The 25,419-nt window shown below is 39.0% G+C and overlaps 1 protein-coding gene across 6 annotated transcripts in view; it reads right to left on the bottom strand.

Annotated features, from left to right (window-relative positions):
- KLF12 (KLF transcription factor 12) overlaps window positions 1–25,419 on the bottom strand; it is a 450,478-nt gene that overhangs the window by 231,061 nt on the left and 193,998 nt on the right. For 3 of the 6 annotated variants that reach the window (XM_082859602.1, XM_082859603.1, XM_082859604.1), the window contains exon 3: window positions 19,181–19,270. The exons of 1 other annotated variant lie outside the window; for it this stretch is intronic. In XM_082859602.1, coding sequence (XP_082715728.1) covers window positions 19,181–19,270 — 90 coding nt within the window. Of the gene's footprint in view, window positions 1–19,180; window positions 19,271–19,542; window positions 19,638–25,419 lie in introns of all 6 variants that reach the window. 2 more of the 6 variants (XM_082859605.1, XM_082859607.1) reach the window with 1 other exon arrangement.

Consider the following 25,419-nt stretch of genomic DNA (forward strand, 5'->3'; position numbering starts at 1 on the left):
ATAGAACTACCATATGACCCAGCAATCCCACTACTGGGCATATACCCTGAGAAAACCATAATTCAAAAAGAGTCATGTACCAAAATGTTCATTGCAGCTCTATTTACAATAGCCCAGAGATGGAAACAACCTAAGTGTCCATCATCGGATGAATGGATAAAGAAGATGTGGCACATATATACAATGGAATATTACTCAGCCATAAAAAGAGACGAAATTGAGCTATTTGTAATGAGGTGGATAGACCTAGAGTCTGTCATACAGAGTGAAGTAAGTCAGAAAGAGAGAGACAAATACCGTATGCTAACACATATATATGGAATTTAAAAAAAAAAAAATGTCATGAAAAACCTAGGGGTGAAACAGGAATAAAGACACAGACTTACTAGAGAATGGACTTGAGGCTATGGGGAGGGGGAAGGGTAAACGGTGACAAAGCGATAAAGAGGCATGGACATATATACACTACCAAACGTAAGGTAGATAGCTAGTGGGAAGCAGCCGCATAGCACAGGGAGATCAGCTCGGTGCTTTGTGACCGCCTGGAGGGGTGGGATAGGGAGGGTGGGAGGGAGGGAGACGCAAGCGGGAAGAGATATGGGAATATATGTATATATGTAACTGATTCATTTTGTTGTGAAGCTGAAACTAACATACCATTGTAAAGCAATTATACTCCAATAAAGATGTTAAAAAAAAAAATAAAAAAAAAAAAGCAAAGTAAAAAAAAAAAAAAAAAAAATAATACACAAACTAGCAAAATGCCCTTTCCTCCATTTTCAAAAAATGAAACACTTGGCAGATCTATCCCTCCCTGCCCACTACTTTTTAACTCTCTATCCAAACTCACCAAAGCTTTCTTCTTGGCTCTAATGCCCCATCTCCCTACCCTGATCTCTGCACACGCTTTCAAAATCAATTATTCTCTCCCTCAGCAACAATGCTCTGACCTTTCCAGAATAAATGAAAGCATGCTGGTTTCCCTGTTCTATCTCTTCTACCCACACCCCCAAAAGTCCTCTTTCTCTGCTCATCCAGATTTTGTATAACAAAGGCCCACAACAAAAAAGAAGCTGGCAAAAAGGGGAGGCAATGAATACTTACACATTATGTTTCCCTACCTTACCTGTCTATCAGAGAACACACTTAAGATAGCACTTTTTCATTTTCTGTGTGTAGTTGAAAGAACACTCCTAAGATTTGATACTAGATGGGGCACTTATACATTCAGAGACTTGATTTCCTCAACTGAAGATGTCACTGAAAGAATCAAATGTAATCATACACATTAAAAGACTAAAACAAATATCTTAATAAACACTGGTCTCACCTGCCCTGTCAATTCAATAATATCTCCTAAGATAAACTCAATTTTGTTTTAGCTTGATTAGTGTTAGAGTGACTCAAGTATTTTAAAAGTACCTCCCTTATGGAGTAAATAAATAGCACACGTATTGAAAAGCCATCTGGTAAGCTTTCTGGATACCATATCTTTTGAAATTATTTCAGTTATCTTCTGTACCCTACTTTCAGGTAAAAGGAAGAATCCTCTTCATCTGATGTGGATCAAAAGAAATATTAAAACTCTATTATCACACCCAAAAGTTACAAAGAAAACAGGAGCTTCGGAATCTGTGGACGTGCTATTGTGCGCTTGCAGGACCAATAAATAACACTGCACAAAATCTCTTTTTTTTTTATAGGGAAGTACTTCGAGCAGTACAAATAATCTAATTTCTACTATTGGATGATGTCTTTTGGCACCTACTTTCCATTTAACTGAATGAATTTATTGTCTAGTTTCAACTGAATTGTTTTCCATTTATATTGACATTACCTCCAAGGAGTAAAGTCTTCATATTCTATATATACTGAAAATTACTTGATTCTTGTCTTTGCCTTAAAGATTTTACATATGAATTGAGGGTCAAAGCTGTGTTTGCCTTTTTCTTTCCTCCCTCTTCAATGGGCTATGCTGGAAACCCTACAGATACTCTCCTGGTGTCATAAATAGATCATTTGTGTATTTCAAGTTCACTACAGGTCTGAAGATGAGCTTAACATCTCTGTATCCATGGAAAAGGCCCAGAAAAATCAAGAAGGTAGCCTATTGTGTAAAAAGTTTTGAGACATTTGATTAACAAAGGCTTTGCCAGGTTTTTCTTCAATGATTCTAATTTTCCTAAAAACTCCAGACAACAGCAGTACTGTTCTCACCTCAAGATTATTTCAGCCAGACTTAATACCAGTGATAGAAATTATAAGTGACTGTTGCTGTTTTGCCAACAAGAGAAATAGTTCACCAGTTATCACACGTCTCCAAAGAGTGTTCACAAGTCAGGGTTGTTCTACTGCGGCTAAACAAAAAGTCACCTGCCAGGTATTAAAAGAAAAAGGAAAATAGAGAATTAAGCTATTACTATCAATATTATTTCTATTATTCAGAAAAGTTAAAACCACCATGTTCTCAGTAGTGCTGGCAGATTTTTCTGAAACCATGATTATTTAAATAAATGTCATTATTCTCCTTTCCTTTAGCTAAGGTGTCCTAGACTTCTCTGTCTCTCTCTCTCTCTTTCTCTCTCTCTCTCTCTCTCTCTCTCTCTCTCTCACACACACAGTATTTATGAGACAATTATTTTCCATCTTAAAAAAATAAAACGTCAACTTAAAAAAACAGACACTGGGGTACTTGTGTTGATTCTCACGCTAACATTCAACTGTCACCTACACTCATCTCTGACTGCTAAGGACTGACAAAGGCAGATAAACAGCACTGCCAAAGAGACATCCGAGACTGGATTTTAGAAAATGAGAGGGAAAGGGAGAGAGGGGAATAGTGTGACATGGGTCTTTTAAGACCTGATAAAATTTGTTCATTTATTTGTTCAGGTCAGGGGGATGTGATCCATCTCTTCTTACAGCCAAGAGAAAGGCGGACCCTTGGACCATCCATGTCAGAGGTGACAGAATCAGGCTTCTTCACAGCAAAACCTCAAAAACCGTGTCACAGGAACATAAACACAGAATCTCAGACTTCTACTCAGGCTTAATGAAATAAAACGAAAGAAACATTTGTCAAGAACCTACTTCACGCATTATCGTAAGTATTGTGCAAGACTTCGGCTAAACCCAAAGCCCTTTGTTGTTTAAGGAAAAAAAATCAGAAAAAGACACCTATTCAGAGGAGTAACTAGAAAAATTTACCCTAGAAAAATCATGTGCTGGGGCTCCTGACTGGCCCGGAGAGCACAGGGTTAGTATAACCCATGGCCCCTCTGCAGGGTGGCTTCATGTGAAGCCCCTCAGCCTCTGCAGCCCCCACCACCAGGCTCTCAGGGGTGAATTCAGAATCTGACACCGCAGCTTCACTCCAATAGCGAGTCCCATTCTGTACAAAAGAGGTGGAATCTTTGGAGACATCATTTAAATGCCAATTTTCATGCCTCCTCTTCTAAGTTATGGCACTTATAAAATCAATATTTTTAAAAGTTCAAATATTTTTTAACTTCCAAATGAGTCATTCACTCTCTTAGTAGAGAAGATGTAAAATAAAATGTCAATGCCTGAAACGTGAACTACTTCTTCAAAGACAGAGTTAAGTACGTTTCTCACAATTCAACGGTAATTGGCTTAGAACTTGAAAATACAGTGCTGGAACCTGACAACGGCAATTCACTGGGCTCCACGGGAACTCAAAGGCTGCTGGAGAAAGTGGGCCCAGAACTATCCGTATCCTGCTCACTATACTTCTTATGCAACGTCCTCACAACCCTCACTGAGTTTTAAAGGAATCATCTGGGCCATTCAGAGTTTACATGCATCCACTAATCAATTTCAGGTGTTAAAAATTCCTTAGCTGCCTCCAGACTGCAACACCCACTGGCTTCTCTAACAAACCCAGTGCACCAGCCAGGCAGACCACACTTTGAAAAATGCTGCTTTCCGTGCCCTAGCTCTCTGACTCCAGAGATTGACGTAACCTCCCACCAATTCAACGCGGCTCACAATCTCACCCAGCGTCATACAAGAACCCTGCAATCTCTGGCCATCCTTTGGGATTAACAAACCACACTGCTCCTGAGTGTACCAACTTAATTTCTCAGTTTTCCATTGTGAAAAATGGTGATTGCAAAGCTCTTCCTATTTGACCTTCTCACTGAATTGATACAGACATCAAGCTATAATGCACAGGAAACTGCTCTGAAGCATGAAAAGGACATTCACAGATGTGAAGTGGTACTCAGAGATAGCATGACCAGCTTGTTAAACAGCAAAGTACATCAGTACATAACAAAGTGTAATCTCCTAAAACTTGATATATACACATTAACTTCATATTTTCAGGGTTCTCCCAGGTATATCTACTCAGTGCCCTCCCCCAGTATTTTTTTTTAATGAATGAATAAATAAATAACTGAGAACCAAAGATGTTGCAGAAGGGTAACTTATTTTGCAAAACTAATCAGACTAAATCACTCTAACTCGTGAAAGACACAACAAATGGTTCGGTTTCTAGCGCATGTGGTTTCTCTGCTTGAATTACCCAAGTAATTGTAGCTATGCAGAATCAGGCTAAATTCACGGCACGTCTATAGTACTGTATGATTTCAGTAAAAAGGAGCGTCTCTAGAATCACACTCACACCATTTTAAGACTCCAGATGAGAACATGACAGAGCAGTACTCTGGGTCCATAAAAATAATGGGCCCAAGGCAATCCCATAGCTGATTCCCAAAGTGTTACACAGAATTATAATGAAATCATACTGGATAAATGAAATGGCATAAAGAATTTGAAAGGGTGTGAAGCATGGAACTCAAACGTCTAGCCACTTAACTATAACACAGCTTTTATGTGAACGAGTATCGATAATTCCAAATTTATCTCATCTGGCACAGCCAAACAGGCTTGAAAATCCAGTACCACAGCAAAAGTGGGGAATAACATAAATGAGAAGGTGAGGAAGAGAAGGAGAGAAGCCAGTAGGTCAGCTAAGAGTGGGAGAGTCCCAAAGAGCATGGATCACCCCCAAAATCAGTACTACACCAGCATCCTTCCTTCACAGTACAAGTAACAGAGTTCTGTTGTCCAAACAAAGGGATGAATTATACCTCTTTCACTCTGCCCTCGCTGGTGAAGTGGAGATGATCACTGTGGACAACCAGGAATGTGAGACGAGATGATATAAAGGACCAGGCCCTCAGAAGTACCCGTAAGTGGCACCCTCCACAACTAGTCTTTTGGGGAAATTTAATACTAGGATCATCTTCCTAATAAACCATGGGGCTCTTTCAAGTCAGGCTATATACCTTGATCCCTAACAACCAGCCCCATAAATGATTGTTCTGAGACTGAATTAACAAATAAATGTGCTTGAAATCAAGCTGAGAGTTAATATGCATCATGCAATTTGAGCTCAATTAAGTGCTAAATTGGGTGGGTAGTGACTACAGATAGATTCAATAAAAGTGCAGAGAAGAGAGAGATCAATGGGAATGCTTTATGGAAGAGAGATTTTTGTCCTGGGCCTTGGAGGATAACCATGACCTAAACAAACTACAGGAACAGAGAGGGTATTAGGTTGAAGCAACAGCTGGCAGCAAATGGATATAATACACATTAACTCCTTCATCTTCCCCAAAACTCCAGTAGGTAGGTACTCTTATAATCCCCATTCTACAGATGAAGAAAATAAGACAGAGACTTAAGTAGCTTGCTCAGGTCACAGAAAAAATGTTAGAGACAGGACATAAGTACAGCCAGTCTGGCTCTAGAGCCCACACATTTAACCATGGACAGTCACCAAGGTAAGTCCCAAAATATTTAAGCAGGAAAGTGAGTAGACCTCATTGTATCAGCTGTAAACAGAACCCACTCGGAGGAGTTTCAGTGGAGAGAAATATATTTTTTAAAATATCAGTTCATAAAATCTTCTGGTACATCAGAGAACCAGGCTTAAATACTACATAGCCAGGAACAATGTGGGTGGAAGAAAGCCCAACCACACCTCAGGTCTCCTCCAGTGAAAATTCCACAACTACTGTCCTCCAGCATCTGATGCCAAAAAGTCTGTTACAACCTCCCCCAAAAGCTGGAAGTTCTTGCCACTGCACTCACCCAAAGAGCATCAGCCTTGCACTGCCTCCTTCTCGTGTCCCTCTAGTGGGTGGTGCAACTCACTGGCAACAAGTCGTAGCTGCAAGAGAGTCTAGGAACTACAGGGTGTTTTGGTTGTGTTTTGGGTGTTTTTAAAGATTCTATCAGGGGAATTGGAATCACAATATGGAAGCTAACAGGAAGTCAAGATGATAAACAAAAGATGTCAGGCAATCACAAAGGGCCACTACACATTCTGATAATGGGCAGGCTGAGAAGTTTTCGTGAATAATGTCGGCTACATAAAGGAGAGTCAGATCATGTAGGTAAAACTTCATTTCATTTGGGAACAATTTACTCTTTTCTAACAAAGGCCATAGGTCTCTTATAATAGCAAGACATTCCACAAGACATAAAGACAATAACTCATGTAATTCAAAAACTAATAATACCAACTACTTGGTGACTGTTTTCCCCCAGTGATTTCAGAATGTTACAGCATAACAATATGCATCATTTTTCCTATAGGAAAAAGCAAAAGATACTAATTTAGGAAACTGGTCACATTCCATAGCATGTACTATTTTTGCCTCTTATAGTTCTCCTATACTTCTGTAGAAGAAACATTTTCCAAGACAATGGAGATTTTGAATGGTGGCAATATAACTTTGTCTTTGTGGAAATAGGAGTTTGAAATAAAATACTTTATAAATATTCACTAGAAAAGAGTTAGTTTAGTTTTGTTTTACAAAATAGAAAGTTATTTTTAAACCACTACTCCTTTAACTATCATGGCCACATGATAGTTTCTGAATAAAATAAAACGTTCTGAAAAATGTTTCTGAATAAAATTTCAAGTGCTTTCTACAGTAACAATTGTTTCTTGTTCTTTATGCTTAAGGAAAGTTAGCTGCATACAATAAGGTATAGTATTTCAGAGCAAAATTCAAGAATACAGAACTAAAGATTTATTTTGAAATGTGAATTATGCATAAAGGCAGGTATTAATAACACAATATATATTATTTCTCTTGTGTAAACATAAATTGACAGTTCCATTTTTTAACTGATAATGGTGTCATATGAAACAGTGTGACTGTGGAGCATCACCAAAATCCATGTGAATAAATGAACATATATTTTAATTTACATATGCAATGCACTTTACATAATGAAATTAAGGAGGAATTCAGACTTAACAATAACAATTCCAAGAGCAGTTACTTTTTATTGATTACTTAATACACAGTGTACTATGTTAAGCATTATGTATATAATTTCATTAACCTAGCTGAACTCTATACCCTTTATTACACCTGAATTTAAATATAGGAAAATGTTTCACATTCTTCTCAGAAACATTTCAGTCATTCAAAAACACTGCACAGAAATGTGAATATACCCCCAAGAACAATAATCCAAAGAGGACAAAGGCAAAATCTCCACTTTTACATATTTATGGAATGTCAACGTGGAAATCAGAAGTCACTGTGGCAAATAAAATTTGGTGGGAGGGAAATGAGAGCAAATTGAGGGTATACAGTCACGCAAGGTGAATGGAAAGAGATAACTGTCTCTATGTCTATTTTATGACTTGATAAAACAACAGACATTAAGGGTTTTGTCATATCATTGGTATTTATTTACCATATTAATAATGATGATGGGTATGAAAATCACGTTCCTTTGCAAAATAGTTGATGGTAAAGCCTGAAGAAATTTTCAGCAAGATATATAAATTTTTAGTAAGTACAATATTCACTGGGGGAAAAATATATGATCTTATACCTGAGAAGGTCATACGTATGGGTGGGAAAATAATGTCCAGACTGTCAGGTCCCTAAAAGGTGCCAGTAGCCGCTGCATTGTTCATAGAAAATACTTCACCTCAAACACTTTGCCTCTTTATTTTTTTCAGTAAGTAGAGTAATATATTGATGATTCATTTGTAAATGGTTTGAATACTCATCTTTATATGAAATTTATCACTTGAAGTGACCCAAGAGACTTATTCTACTACCCTGTTATAACTGACTTAGCCAAGGGAGGTTGCAGATTTTAAACCCACAGTTGTATTAATTTCTTTCAATCTGAAGGTAAAAAAAGTATATAACTGAGGTCTTTAAAAAACGAACCTAAGAACAGTACATTCTTTATCTTAATTGTAAAGAACAATAAGATTGTCTTGTTTAGCAGATATAGGCTTTAAGACTAAATAATCTCAATCATTATCTGCATGGCTTTATTGAAAAAGATATAATTAGTCATGACAAGAGCGTAACAGTGAAATTAAAATTGGAAATAGAATTGGTCATGGAGACTATGAGTCATCTGAACTTCACAGCTCATTTATGACTGACGAGAAGTACATATTTCTTCGTTAAGAAAATCTTCGGACAATATGCCCTTAAGAGAAGAAAAAGGACTGACCAGCAGATTAGAGACAAATTCATTTTCCCACAGGCCACAGACACGACCATTCAGCAAGACGTTAAATTGATCAAAATTATCACCAGGTCGAATGTGCCTTGGTGGCAAAGTATATATTTTCCTCAGTGATGACTCTGACATAATTTGTAAAGCAATGAAAAAAAAAGACAACTGTTGACATTCTGATGTTACATATTTATGAAATTCTGGGTTCTCAAAACACTAAGACAGAGAGACAGAGTTTTCTAGAAGGTGCATCTAATGTGTGCTGTCAGCTCTGCTCAATTTGTTGATTTCTAAAATTGATAGACACACAGTGAAATAAAATTTTGCCAATGTGATGAGCAGGGAGTATTTTTGCACATTTTTACTTACTATTAAATTTTTGAAAACATTATTTTATATTAAAACAAACATATACTAAGTAGTAAAATATTTTTTAATCCTATGTAATTAAGGTAAAAGAGAGATTCCAAGAGTTCATATTTATTTCATGCTACTATGTGCACTGGGCATTGAACCTCTGTTGGTAAATCTGCATTTATTGGAGTACTGAATTAAAACTTTTCATAAGCTCTAAAATTTTTCTTAAACATTAATATTGTAGTGGAAATTATTTGAAATCAGATCATTTCCAATGTGATGACTAGTTATAATACTGTCAAGGACAGCTTGCAATATGAAAAGATTCTGATTCAGAATACATGAACTCCAGTTACATGCCTGTTACTTACTGGTGATATGACCTTGGACGTACAATATCTCTGCAATTTTAATGACTAATAGGGCTAATATTATATCGACTCAAGGGTTTACTAAGGTAAAAAAGCAACTTGGATTGTTGAATTGACTCTCAATGAATTGACTCTCTTATATTATGAGATGTTTTATTTTATCTCTGGTTCCCCTTGTCCCTAAGTCTATTTTCTCTAATAATAATACAGGCACTGCAGTTTTGTTTTTTTGTAATTATTTGGTGTATACATGATGCATCTTTTCCTATCCTTTTACTTTTTGTTTGTTTAAAAGAATGTCTATTACAGAATTATTAATTTCCTGGAAGAAAAAATTCTAAACTATTAACAGCTTTTATTTCAAGGTAGTGTGATCATGCCTTTTATTTTTTTCTCGATGGGTTTTTTATATATTTGAATTTTTCAATGATAAAAATGTTACCAGACATAAGAATTACGTTTCTGATCTGGATGATCGACAGGACCCGCAATCTACAGGACTGGGATGACTAAACACAGACACAGCTGACTCTGGAACAGCATGAGTCCTCTTCCGCGTCAACTGTTTTCAACAGTAAATACTACATGATCCACCTTGCTTGAATCTGTGGATGCGGAACACAGATATGGAGGAACGCCAGATATGGAGGGCTGAATACAAGCTATACTTAAATGTTCAGCTGCTCAGAGGCTTGGCACTCATAACAACCCCTGCCTGGTTCCTCAACTGTAACCTCACTTTCCACATAAAACTTCTTCCTCCAGAGTCAGAAGAAGGGTGTTGTCAAAGCCAACATTCATTTAAGAAGCGGCCGTTTTAAGTAAAAATAGGGCCATTACTCACACATAGTTGCTGCTATAACAAACAGATTTTTTTAAAAGTCACTTCCCATTTGAACTGCCTGAAGCAATTTCTGCTGAAATTCTCCTTCAGCCATTCAGTTTAGTAATCCATACTAAACTGTCCCTTGGACAATTGTAAACATCAGCTCCCTGGAGTTTTAAATGTTTTTTTTTTTTCATTGTGGTAATGAATACATACTATAAAATTTACCCTCTTAACCATTTTTATCTGTGCAGTTCAATAGTGTCAACTGCATTCACGTTGTTGTTGTAACAGAGCTCTACAGTTTTTTCATCTCACAAAATGGAAACTCTCTCCTCATCAAACTACTCCCCATGTCCACCTCCACCTAACAACCACCATTCCATTTTCTGTTTCATACTTTTGACTACTCTTGATTCTTTTTCCTTTTAACCTATCTGTATCTTTAAAGGGAGTTTCCTGTAGATAGAATGTAGTTGCGTCTTACTTTTATTTCCAATCTGACAATCTGTCTTTTAGATGAAGTGCTTAAACCATGTGCATTTCACACAATAATCAAGGTGTTGTGTTTAAATGCGCTACCCTGCTATTTGTTTTCTATTTCTCCTGTCTGTTCTTTGTTCATTTTTCCTCTTTTCTTGCTCTCTTTTAAATACAGTTGAGTACCTTTTCAAATGTTTCCAATTCATCTCTACCATTGATTTATTAGATACTATCTGGTTGTTTTCTTTTGTGTGTGTGTGTGTGTGTGTGTGTGTGTAGGGGGGTTGCTCTAGGATTTACAGCGTAACACCTTTAACTTAACACAGACTACCTTCAAATGATACCACAACTCTTCACACACACAACAGTATCCTTCTTTCCATCCTCCCATTTCTGTGCTACTGTTGTTACTCATTTTCCTTCAATATATGTTATAATGTATTGTTATTATGTTTGCTTTGAGCAATTTTCTTCTAAAATTTTTTTAATCTCTTATATTTGCCTAGGTATTTGCCATTTTGAGTGCTCTTCATTTCCTTGTGTTGATCCAAATTCCTACCTAGTGTCCTTTTACCGCTACCTAAGGAAGTTCTTTCTTCAGCCCTGAATGGTGTCTGATAAGAAGTCTGATTTTTGTTCCACTGTATGGCAGGTATATTTCCTCCTTCTCCCCTGGCTGCTGTTAAGACTACTCTTCATTACCTGTTTTCAGCAATTTGATTATTATATGCTTTGGCGTGATTTCTTTTGCTTGGGGCTGAACTTGGATTTGTGGGTTTATAGTTTTCATCACGTTTGGAGCATGTCCAGCCATTTCTTTGTTCAAATATTTTTTCTGGCCTCCCCTCCTCCTGCGAGTCCAATTGTACATATATTAGACAACTTGGGATTGTTCCATAGGTCACTGAGACTCTGTTCAGTTTTTAAATTTTTTTTCTATATGATCAATTTTTATTAAATGCCACGACACTGTTACTTTTACATTATTGAAGGCTAGATCTGTCTTCCTTTGAGACTGTTGGATTTTGTTCTGGCACAACTAAGTAACCTGCAGATCAGTCTGATCCTTTCTGTCATGGAAAGGTCCAGACCAGACTCTTATGGACCTAATTCAGCTCTATTACTAAGCTGTGGCCCTTCTGAGACCTCTACCAAATGCCCATGTATGAAGAGGTCTCTCCCATATGGTTTGTGTGAATTTCATGTTCCACCCGTTCCATCCTTTGCCATCCTTGTTCTTTCCTTGCCTTCCTCCTCACACAGGCAGATCATTACTTAGCAAAACCCTTAAAGGGACCAGTTTGAAGATCCCCAGAGCCCTCTCTTTGTACAACCCCGTCCTCTCTGTTATTGTTCTCTTTAAAAATTAATTGCCTTGACCTCTCCAAATTCCAAACCCTGCCTGCCTAGCTCAGTGTGACTGCTAGACCCTCTCTGGGTCCGCCCTCCCTCTTTGCCTCCAGGCAGGAGGTTGAGGCAAGAGTAGCATCACCCCCTTTCTCGTCCCACGTCCCAAGGATCACAGTCCTTAACTGCCTATTGTCCAATACGTGAAAAACATTTCATGAATTTTGTCTGGTTTTCTAGTGTTTATGGTGGGAGGTTGATACACACAGCAGTTAATCCCTAACAGTCAGGAGCAGAAAGTCCTCCAAGGGCTACATAAGATATTTTTGTGAGGCACTTTATAGACTATGAATCAGTATATAAATATTAGTATAAGAAAACACACCTAGACATAGAGCAATATACACCTCATGCTCCAGATTTTTTTTTCCTGATTCTACTACAAAGACTGGTACATGAAGGAGAACACGATCGTTCATAAGCTGAAATATTTTGGAAAGGTTAATTTCCCCCAAATCAAGATTACTCAGAGCATGAAATTTCTTTAAAAAAATGTTCCTTTTTACAAAGCACTGACCCTGTGCAAATGCAAATAATGCCTGGAAAGAATAGCATTTCACATTCTCCTCAATTAATACGACTGCAGTTAGAACCGGTCATCTGTGGATACCAAGAACTAACACTGCACAGAGGGTCAAGGGTGTCTGGATGGCAGGCGGAAGGGAATAAAGTTGAAGGAGAAAGTACATTGCTAATGGGAAAGAAAGGGGGCAGAATTATCAGCTTCATAGCTTTGCCCAGGGCAGGCCCCGAGGGAAAGGGTCTGGCTGCCTGCTATATTTCCCTTGGGTACTATCTGTAATTACTATCACAGCTCATTGATTTTCAATTCTTTCTATTAATACATTTACTGGCCATTCTGACATTATTAAAATCAGTCCAACTCTGCTTCTACAGAGGAGGACAGCTCTTCCCTAAAATATGAGTTTTGCAAGTGCAGATGTTTTTTCCTGCTTTTAAAAAAAATAATGGTCTTCTTGTATTAGCAATAACGTAGCTTCTGCGTATGCTTTCCTTTGAAGCCAGGTAGTGACATGCAAAGACTGGACTACGGATCAAAAGATCTCAAGTAGTGGGTCATCAGAGAATATTAAGTGATAAGCAACATCGTATGTCTAAGATAATTCTACCGATTTACTAGCTATGCTGGCCCCTGTTCCCAAGGTAGAGGGGGTAATAATGAGGCACTGTGGAAGGGAAATGCAAGTGGCATTTTTATAATGCCTTCTCGTGCTCGTCTGATAGTCATTAAAGTAACGCTGTCTTACTAAGCCTTGACACACTAATGTATATTAAATCTTCTATGTTGAGTTAAACATAGTGGTTTACTGAGGAAAAAGAAGTTAGACGTGTTGTGGAGTGTTTTTCTCTAAAGCCACTGAATTTTAATGTAACTGCCTGTCTCCAATCAGCACTGCATAGCACACATGTAGGTTCAGCTACAACACTTGCACCTGTTTCTCTTTGTTTATCAAACCTAAGGATTGGCGGCTTTTCCAAAATGGCACCTGTCTCGAAATCTCAATTCTGCCATTGACACTGGCTCCCACTTACAATAAAGAGCATCTGAATTGATCACTCTTTGTTGAGCTCTGCCTAAGCATCAGCTCCCTGCGCTGGGAGGATGAGGAATAACGAGAAACAAAAAGCATTAGCTCTGCTCTTAAGGACGTGACAATATAGTCGCCTTAACGGCGCTACTTCTCCTTGATACAGAAATGTCTTCAACACCTTGCTATGAATGTCCTACTGAACGGTTTGCAAAAGCACTGCAAGCCTCGGGGAAAGAACCATTATTCTCTTTTGTCCTACCTCTAAAATTAGAGCGCTCAGAGATCTCTGGTCCGACCAGGGCTGATATTTTCTGCTAGGAAGCCATGGAACCATACCTATCCGCTGCCATACCTGTCCCCTCCCCAGCTCCCGGGCTGTGGTAAAGCGACCTTAGGCTGTCTCCCACAGTGTAACACAGAGGGGTCTTTTATCACCCAATTACCAACTGCTCGGAACACTTAAAATGGGCAGAACATCCCATCTCCTTCTCTCCCTCAGCCACGCTATTGCCACCTCCCTGTGCCTACAAGCCCGCGGATCAGGGCTTCACCTGCCTCTACAAGAGGAGAGAGAGGAGGAAAAACCAAGGGCTCCAACACCCTTGTGGTTGGAGGAAGGACTCAGGTCCGCTCCATCCCTGTGGCAGACCCCTCAGGCCTTAGAACACGAAGAGCGAGGGTGACTGAGTGAGGAATGATTCTTTCCCGTCTCCCTCTGACGCCTACGTAGTTTTCATATTTTTATTGAGAGAGCTTTTTTAAACATTTTACTTTAAAGAATTTCAAACATATATAAGATTAGGCAGACGAGTTAAACAAGCCCCCTTGCACCCATCATCCAGCTTCAGTAATGATGGAACCATGACCAATCTTACTGCATCTCTATCCCCATCCATTCCACCCTCCCCTTTTATTTTGCAGCAAATCCCAGACATCGAATTATTTCATCTGGAAATATACCAACAACTCTTTAAAGTATGTGAACTCAGACTCCTTTTTTAAAAATTATGGCCAAATAGCATTATCACACCAAGCGGTATCACTTCTGTGTTAAAATAATAACTGATTTCTGGCTTCATCATTCTATTTTTTTTAATTTTTTTTTAAATTTTTTTGCAGTACGCGGGCCTCTCACTGTCGTGGCCTCTCCCGTTGCGGAGCACAGGCTCCGGACGCGCAGGCTCAGCAGCCATGGCTCACGGGCCCAGCCGCTCCGCGGCATGTGGGATCTTCCCGGACCGGGGCACGAACCCGTGTCCCCTGCATCGGCAGGCGGACTCTCAACCACCGTGCCACCAGGGAAGCCCCATCATTCTATTTTTTTACATGATAAAATCTAAGCAGAATTTGCAACGTTTCTCCAGATATGCTTAAATAAAAATTAAAATTAAAAAACAAAGCTTAAGATTTACCTGCAGTCCTCTCTTAGAATTATAAATTAATGCTGATGTTGAAACCTCTACTAAGTACCTATGAGAACTGCAGCAACGGAAAGTGAAGCAATGGGGCCCTTTATAATCCTATTGTTCGTCCAAAGGAGAACATTTCTTGAGCACCCACCACATGCAGTCAGGCCCTTGTGAGGCTGGATGGTTCGCTCCACCTCCCAGGTGAGGAGGAACAGGTAGACAGAGACGGCTGAAGAAGCACCTTAACTCAGGTCTGTCTGACTTTAAAGTCTGTGCATTTCTACTTCCACACACAGGCAGTTTCATCGCAGTATCACTCTTAGACTCATCACTGGAAATGCTTTCGCTCACTCCATGCCTGTGACCAGAATCAAAGACCGTCAGACTGAATTTGGAAGGTCTCGTCTCTAACATCCCCACTGCACAGATGAAGACACAGAGGCCTGGAGATGGGCAGTTCCTTCCCAATGCCGTTCCAGCTAGGGAGCTGCAGGGCCAGGAATAAAATCACGTTTGATGTCTTTGAAGTGGTGCCTGTTCTCTGCACACCGCCTTACCTCTGGGTTTACAAATTCTAGCATTCCTCTTCCTGCTTTAGTCCTGGGCTTAATAACACCTTAGAACATCCCAAGGCTGAGAGCACACTTGAGAAGCTCTTAGAACAGCAGGACACAAGCACCAAAGGTCACAGACAAAGTCACTCCACGCTGTGCCCCTGAAGTATATCACAAGAGCACATGACCTTGCCACGGACCACGCAGCAGCATGCGCTGTATTACCAAGAAGGCTGAAGAAAACTTAGGTCACATTTCAGGAGACTGCAACAATGATCGACTTCAATACCACAAAACTAAGGGTTCCAAAGAGAAGCAAGGCACACAGAGACGGTCTGAATTAGCCACTCTTATCCATCCAGTTCACATGGCTACAAGATGAAGACTGCCACCAAAGGGAATCTATTATTTCCCATATTTCCAATTCTTATTTTTATGTTCACAACAACCCTATGAGGTAGACAGAGCAGCTTTATAAGCAGCTATTGACTAGTTTCATATTTTGCACCACGCCAGTTACAATGCCTGGACAAGTTTAATAAAGCACGTATTTTCTGAGCACTTGCCAGGAATTATGAGAAAAACACAAGGGATAGTTCTTGCCCTCTGAGAGCTTAGAATCTGATTAAAGAGATGGGGCCACGTACACACCACGGAACTATTTAGAGGAAGAGGCAAGGCAGCCGGAACTTTTCAGAGAAGAGAAAGCAGAGTGGCCAACCTCGGCCTGTTCCACAGTCTTTCTTTAAGCTCTGAAATGTGCTCATCCAGTCCTGAATTCCTTGGAGAGGAGGGGGCACATGCAGAGACCAGCTGACAGCCGAAGACCTAAGGGACTATTTATGACAAGAAAGAGGGAAGGAGCAGATGCCTTCATGGTGCCCTGAGACAGGAGGTCCATGTAAAGTAGCAGATCTTTACAATACTGCCTGTAGCCTGAAAGGCAGACGGACTCTTTTTCCCCTTAACGCTGATGGAAGAGTCTCAGAACTAGGTTTCCACAGTGATTAGAGAATCCCACTAACGCGCAAGCTTCAGGCTTTCCCATTCATTGTTGTGATGCACAGATCCATTTCTATAATGTTTTGTTCACTGTAACTAACATCTCATCTTTTTCAAAAGCCCATAATCACACATGCGATGATTTTAATGTCACCAATATGTTCACATTTTCTTATGAAGAATCAAACTTCAAACAGCCTTTAATACTCAATGAGGAGAGTTCTGTAAGACGGAAATCAAGAAATCTTCAGAATTCTAGCACTCCTTATCTAAAAGTAGTTCTGAGATTCTGAAATTACACAGTATTATCACCCATCCCATCACCCCCAGTAAAAAACTCCAGTAAAGGGACGAAAAATAAAGTTCACTAAAATTCAAGATTTCAGCTGTTTAAAGAAGAGTTGATTTAAAGTATTACAAATGACTAAGTACAAATTAATTGTATTCTATAAATAGTTAAATCATAATACATTTCATTCAACACTGTGGTCTGCTTCTCTTAAAGCACTGCTGTGAAAGAGAACAAAAATTTGCGTGTCATATACTTAAGAAAAGTATATACGAGACTAAGGAAAAGAATAAATGAAGTTTCTATTCCCCTCCAACACACACATTCTAAATTAGGGTTAAAGTACCAACATCGGCTCCATTCACAAAGAAGAAAACGGATTTTAATGAACAGGCATTAAGTAAAACCTAGAACCTGCAATTTTTCCTGTCCCTATTTGAGGACAGAAAAATACTTTCTATAAATAATGTGACATGAGTTTCTTATTCACACTGTAAAACCCCTGGGAATATTGGCTTTTGTTTTTTGTATACTTAAACCTTTCATGCAAACCTTACCTTAAAACTGAAAAATGATAGTAAAGGAGAGAGAAGTACCTAGATGTTCTTACAGATTCCCAGGACTGGTGACAACAATGCACTATTCCTGGCTTTGCCTAATAGCCCAGGTAACATATTCTGACTGGTTTTCTGTACTTTTTTGCCTCCCTCCAACATGTATGACTTGAACAGATTTACTGTTATTTAAGTTGAAGAACATACTGTGAAATAAAAGCAACATTGTGAAATATACCGTTTTCACTTTTCCATCAGGCTGCCTTCTCCAAATAAGATGTTACAGTCTGTATGTTTTGTTAAACTTAAACACGGGGTATGTAGGAATTTATTTTATTAAACTGATGCTAATGCATTTAGATTAAGAAAACAGAACTCCTAAGAAATAAAACACATCTTTCTGTGGTTTGGTTAAAAAAACAAAGGTAAAGAACTACTTAGTTTGGAGGACATAGAGTTTAACTTGATGAGTGTCAGGCTAGAAAATCCAGGTGAACACATGATTTTTTCTGAAGGTTTGTCTACAATGAACAAGCAATTATTCATAACCAACACATAGTCTTTTCTTTCATGATGCTCTACTGCCTAAGTTTGGGGTTGAATCTCTGTGACTCAGTCATTATGTCACGCAGACTGTGGGGTTATGTTCTCGGTTGACATACTCCACAATGTGCATTTCAGAGCTACCACAGTCTACGCTGAACATAAAGATGAAATGATATGCTCTACGTGATGGGGGTGTGTTTCAGACACTGACTTACACGGAAGAGAAATATATCATGAGATGCCATACACCCTGCCACACAGCACTCAGGAATGGGGACGTTACTGGAGAACCCTCTAAATGCAACCATCGAGATCCCTGCCCTCGAGTGTCCTCATTACAAAATAATTTTGGTACATCAGTATCCTAACCTCTTGAATGGGGTCCCAGAGGAGCTCATGCGTACTGACTGTTGTAAGAGTGAGAGTTTATTAACACTTAAATTTGATTGCTCAATTACAAAACACTGCTAATGTTTTGTTTTGGTTTTTTTGAATAAGGGATACACAAATAAGATTAAGATGAAATATGTATGTAATTGATGTCCTTTTTGCGGTCACGTGTACTTGCCTCTGTGATGCTGTTTTAGTAAGACAGGTAGGCAGTGCTTTCTCCCTTAAATACAAAAGGTGGTCAGCCAATGCTGCAAGGAATCACATCGTGGTGATTATGATTTTTACTAGTGAAGCTATAGATGTTAACAATTATAAAATCACCCACATCGTTTTAAAAAATCTAGCTGTGTTCTTAAGTCCTTACACTTTCAGTAGCCATAAACTGTCAATTTGGCTACGTTATTGCTCAATAAGCTTTCTTTTGCTTTTATGTGCTTTTCAAACTCACTGAGAATCAACTATAAAAAAGGGTAAAAACAAATGTCAAAAGAGAAATCCATCCAAAAACAGTAACATTCCCATAACTGTACTCTGTAATTTCCTAACTTTGCAAGAACCAAACTATCTTGACATTGAGGTTGGAGTCCCATCTTATTTTTTTAATACTTCCTCTGCGAGTTGGATTTGAATTAGTTTTCCAAAACATTCACCAATTTAAATAAAGCCGTATGGTCACTATGCCTTCCTAAATTCAAGAACTTATCTTTTCTAAGTTAGTAATATTTGAGGTTGCAAATGGGTGAGAATCAACCATGGTCTCAGATGATTTTTACTCAAGAGAGAAAAGCTGAAGCAACTGAAAAATCAGAAGTGTTCTGCAAACCTTAGAACACTCTGGAGGTAAACACTGCCACTCTCTTAAAGAGAAGGGGGTGGGGCATCGTCGGAAACTTCTGCTTACCCCTTGTTCAGATTCCAAAAGCTCTGTTTTGACTCTGACTGCCGGCATCCCATCAAGCATTAACATTCTGTTCTCAAGGGTGTTGATATTCTGAGAATAAAAAAGAGAGAGGGAAATTCAGCTATAAAGCGTTCAGAAGAGGACAGCTAGTAGAGTCTGCCTTCACTGTAGTACATTTAGTACTGCTAACCTAATTTTTTAACAATATAGTATAATTAAAGGAGAACATCAGCACAGCCAATTATCCCCCCATGCTGAACTTTCATTTGAAATAATGACCAAGAACTTGAATTAATCAGTCTGATTCTATGACCCCTGGGTTGGAGGTCAGATGGTAATAAACTGGAGTAAGGCAACCTTACGTTAATTTATACGGGGCCAGAATAACTCGTCACACTTGCAATCATGGAAGGAAATACCAGGCAAGTTTCTTTCTTCCTTAGCTCTGGAGGTTGTACTGTATACAGAAATCCATAAAGGAAAAGACAGATCAAAATAATGTATATACTCTCATACTACTGTCAAAGTGGAAATAACTTTAAATACAAGATACTATAATGCTGGAGAGTGAATTCCGGTATCATGGTATATCTGATCAAATGAAAATTTCTACCTTTCAACGGCAAACATCTGCTTTAAAAACAACTAACATAAATCTTGGATTAAGAGTGAATTCTTAAGCTGAAGTCATAATCAAAGAATAAACGACAATTTGGTTTCTGTTCCAGTATATGTTTGCCTCCATTTAACACCTCCTGAAGGGAAAACCTTACTTCTATTGTGGTGCAACAGAATTTCAAACATCTATAAAAAGATTAAATCAGGGTTATTTTTTGACTAATTTCCACAGCTTCGGGGATTTTCTGAAGTCAACAACCTAGGAAGGGAGTCAGAAAGCCACACACATCAGTGCTTGCTTCAGGCCAAAATCAGGCTCCTGCTTTAAAATATGTTGAGAATGCCAACTTTACCCTCAAACACTGACTAAACCAAGAAATTACAATGACTAAGTTTGACTGAGTTTTTAGACTAGTGTCTTTGCTGTTATAGAATGTAACCACATGACACTAAGGTGGTCTTATTAAAAGATAGAGACATTTCTAAATGGTTTGCCTACATGGTGACAAAGGTTTCTAAACCTTCAGGTTTTCGCCATTCGTGGAGTTGCTTTTCTCCCCAACAGACAGTTAAATAAAAACAACTCTCACTTCAACACATCATAAATTAAACGTTTTTATTACCAAATAATACCAACAGAGTGCAGTATAGTGAAGCTCTAATTATTTCTCCCATTTCTTGACTCTCCTTTTTGTTTAAGAAAAATACTCTGAGAAATAAAATGTATGGGGCTTCTTATCACAAATATTTGCTCAGAGAAATCAACGGCAAGAAGAAAAATCAAATTTACGCTAGAGCTAGCTAACGAGCATTTAGAAATCCCATGCTACCTAGTCTGTTAGGTAATAAAAAGAAGAAAAATTACTGTCATGTTCCTCTCTTAGAAATGTACAACATTATTAAAACTGGCGGGATACATCATTGTTTTTACATGTTTGCTTTTGACTTGTCCATATTTGGGGGGGATTTTTGCATCCTAATCGCTTAGAACAGAAGGAACTGTGGCATTACTGGTGAGCTCAGTGCATTTGTTCCAAGCTTAAAATCCTTTCACGGAGGCTGGTGGGTTGTTTCCATATCAGGCATGGACCTCAAATCCCAATGTGTCACTTGCTTCCATGCTTGGAAGCAGCCAGCTTGGTTTGCTACCTCCCAACCTCAGGAAAGCCTTCCTGCTGCCAGCAGCCCTCAACTGCCGGGCCTTTCACAGCAGCATGGAATCCACCCTAACAAAGCCTCCCGTAGGCTGTTTGGTTGGTAGACAATGAAGGATGAGTTGATACTGCTTCCTACCCCGGAGGAGGTCTTGCCCAGATGGAAAGGGAAGAAGATGCCTTGCAAAGGAGGGGAAAAGACAAAGAGCGATTCTGGAAAGGCAGGTTTAATGAACTGTTAGAATCTGATTAGAGGCTACTGTCCCTTTTAGTGCTTTGTACCAATTTACAGCTGATAGACTTCAGCCGTTTTCCTCGCTGGCTGTGATCAACCCATTCATTTAAAAAAAAAAATGCAAGCTAACCAGAGTCTTTGAAGTTAAAAACGGATAAATCATAAAAAGCTGACTGGGCTCACATGCTATTTAGTACATTTAAATATCACTGTTTTCATTATAATTTTTGTTGTTGTTGTACTGGAATAATTCTAGATCGTTAAAGACAGGGTTACACTTCAGTTTCCTATAAAAGTGAAATAATTAAACACATTTTCAAGCATTTTTTTAAGAAATGAAGTTTGCCCGGCAAATATTTCTCTTTCCCTGATTTTCCCAGGATCAGCGTAGCACACCCATAATAAACACCATAAATAACGATGTTCACAGCTAAGGAACCCAATCCTTAATTATTAAACTCTTGCAACTAGTGCAGATTCGATCAGTACATATGCCTGAAAGTTATACTGTATATACATGAAGCATATTAATCTCTGCATTCCTGATTCTGACCTTGTTTAGCCTAAAGAGAAGGGCCGAGCATCACACCATATCCCAGACCATCCAAGAAGGTGTGTGGTTTTTACGGAGCACATGGTAATTATACAGCATTGAGGACGTAGTCCTTGGAACAAAATATCGACAGATTTATCTCTCTAAGCTAAAAATCAGATACATACAATCTCAACGGACTTCAGACTTTAAATATGCAATAAACTCTAATAATTTGAAATTGCTGTCAAACATATCTTGTCGTGATCTTGATCAAAACGCATTTGCTGGGGAATCCAATAGCTCAATTGATTCCCAAGAGGTAAATAAGATTAGTCATCAATTTTAGTAACATGGTACTCTCTACATTGTAACAAATATTTTGATATTATACAACCCTATAATTTATGTATATGTGTTTATATTCATGTACACGTATCTATACACTTATGTTACTTATTTCATATGAGTAAACTGTATCAATTACAGACAAATTTATCATCAGATTTATTAGCTGGCTGTTGATCAATTACACGTGCACTGGATGAGAACGGTACTCTGGATACTCCTATTTCCCAAAAAAGATTTGGCAACACAGCAGTCCAGCTGATAGTAGCTCTCCCAGTCAAAAGCAGTATAAACACAACTGTCAAGAGACCTTCAAGATGGCGGAAGGGTAAGACGCGGAGATCACCTTCCTCCCCACAAATACATCAGAAATACATCTACATGTAAACACAACTGTCATCAATCCTAGCATCTCACAATATTTTGAATGGAACCTGCAGGAAGGAAAAGGACTGATGCTCAATAATCCTCTCTCATAAAAATATAGAATGGGGGGGACTTTCCAGGGCAACTACTACCATCCGCCCTCCTACTCCCAGAAGGCAGGTCTCTTTCCTCTCCCTCCTCCAGACTGTGCGTCATCCACTTTGCACAGGTGGGGTAATAAAGAGCCAGCCAGTCAACATTCAACAGACCAAAGTTTTCAACAAGGCTTCCCTTCATAAGCCAAAAATATCTACTGGGATTTGTTCCGATTTCTCAAGATACAGGACATATTCACTTAAACATATTTCCATCTTGAATCTCCATGTTTGGCTACAGGTAATGAAAAATATGAATTGCCCTCACCCCTACCCGTGTTATGTTCAACAGTGATCAAAGGGACATTTGAGAAGCAATTCAGGATTCACTGCAACAAGTTGATTAAGGCATGTTCGGAAAAGATTCTTAACGGGTTATAATGCAGGCATACCAACTGGTTAAAAGTATCATCCTCTGAGTACTTTTTCCTACAGAAAAAGCAGAAGAATCAGATTATAAGGAAATTCGCCTTTTGCTTGAAAACCACTTCATAAAGAAGTCAATCTCTCCCCTTTCTTGACTCACTTCTACCATAACAACAATAAAAACCAACAAAAATAACAATTGTTTTCCAAGCCTGTATGCCAGTTCAACCAATAGGTCCTTTCTTCAGAGAAAACATAAGTGTTTTATACTACCCCCAAATTTGTGCTGAAATGCAAAAGAATGAGTGAATCCCTGCTCTTCATAAGGATCGACACACCTAGGAGATTAGAATTATGCCCAGCCAACAGTTTCCATTATCTATTGTTATGCAACAATAGGTAGCATAACACAACTACCATTTTATTATTATCTTGCTAACAGACATAATAACAGCACCTACTATTTGCATATTTACTATGGACTAGACCCTGTGCCAAGAGACGTGTACTCATTCAGTCCTTACAGCTACCCAAGAGGTCAAGGCTTTATTATCCGAAGATGAGGCATCTGAGACACAAGGAGGTTAAACTGTCCAAGGTCACACGATTGGTAAGTAGTGCAGCTTAATTCCAAACCAAAGGAGCCTGAGCCCAACCAAGCTAAGCTCCCAACCACTAAACCCCTCTCTCCCTTCCTCTCCCTCTCCTTCTCTCTCCATCTTCCTCTGTGCGCTCCCTAAATCGACGTGGAAAAAAACATGAGCACCTTACTGAAGGCCCCAACAGAGGAGCTCTGGAATCTCAGTCGATGGCTCCTCTCAGGGCTGAACTGATTTAGTCACTGAAAGGAATGTGCAACTTCTGGTCACCGGTGAGTATCAACAGTTTGGGGAATAACAATAAGAGATCAAATAAGCCCCTGGTTTCAAAGCTATTTCACTTATTTTTTCCTTTAAATCAATCTTTCAACATATTTCCTTAGCTTGATAAGATTATACATTCCTATCCTAGAAACATCTCGTAATTAATTTAGCAAGTCAGTCCCATCCTGAGTTCAACATCCAGAAAAATCTATGGTAATCTCATCTGCTACCCAGTGTTTTGAAAATATTCATATCCTAGATGGCTCATGAGATATTTTCACAATAGTTTCAAGTACTTGGATTATACAGGAACTTCATCTTCGACCTTTTATACTCAAAAGAGATACATTCGGGCCTCACATTCAATTTATAAGTGCTTAGATTAAGTGTAAAATTATATTTTTCTAAACTCACATACCCTCACACTGGTAAGTCAATTTTGTAGAGGGCATATGCGTAATTAAAGTACCTCTGATGGTACAAAATAAATATCAGTTGAAATGTTGACTTTGCCATTCTGGCCCAGGCTTTCATCTTCCCTTGCTTTGCAGCACAGGAGAGTGGATATCACACTGATGATCATATTTTACTGGGAGAACTAGAATCCAAACTATAGACCTACTGGGACTTGCAACTTAAATCCCCTTCAGTGGTTTCAATGATCCATATACACATTATTCTGAAATATCAGTCTCAAAAACAAAACCCTTCCATAATCACCTCACATTGAAACATGGAACCGTGTCTTTCATAAGAATTGGTAAAAACTGCACATGCAATGCAGCAACTTATATTTTCCTGATAGCAAGAATCATTGTCTTCGGGCTTCCCTGGTGGTGCAGTGGTTGAGTCCACCTGCCAATGCAGGGGACACGGGTTCGTGCCCCGGTCTGGGAAGATCCCACATGCCGCAGAGCGGCTGGGCCCGTGAGCCATGGCTGCTGACCCTGCGCGTCCGGAGCCTGTGCTCCGCAACGGGAAAGGCCACAACAGTGAGAGGCCCGCGTACCGCAAAAAAAAAAAAAAAAAAGAAAGAAAAGAATCATTGCTTTCTACGTTGGTAAAGTGCTAAATTACCACAACAATGGATCGTTTACACTAACAGTTTTAGAAATGTCAACTGAGCTTCTAAATAAGTCTTCCACCCCAGCATTAATACAGATTGTAATAAAAATTATTTTGTCATTCATATTCTGAAGAGCTGCACACACTTGGGGGTCATGAGTGGGCCAAATTTCTCCTTAAACACGCAGTGACGGGTCTCTGCTATGGCAGTCATCTCATTCTATCTGTGCCACATTCATGAACCATGAGGCACTACAGGAGGTAACGGGCAGAGCCAGGACTGGAGAACAGAAACCAGGTCAAAAGATCAGGCAATTATCATGGCAAGAGACGTGCCAACTGACCACCAACCAAACCCTAGAGAGGGAGCACAAAACTTCAGCTCAGCTGCGCAGATATTAACATCCCAGGGAGAGATCAAATGTGTAGGAACCGGTATCAGGATGGGCTAACAAGTGGTCTGGATGTCAGGTAAAGTATAAGGGAATTATTCAGTCATAAAAATGAAGGAAGTCTTGCCATCTGCAACAACAATGG

This window comes from Leucopleurus acutus, assembly GCF_964270905.1.
Source record: "Leucopleurus acutus genome assembly, chromosome: 18".
Lineage (NCBI taxonomy): Eukaryota > Metazoa > Chordata > Mammalia > Artiodactyla > Delphinidae > Leucopleurus > Leucopleurus acutus.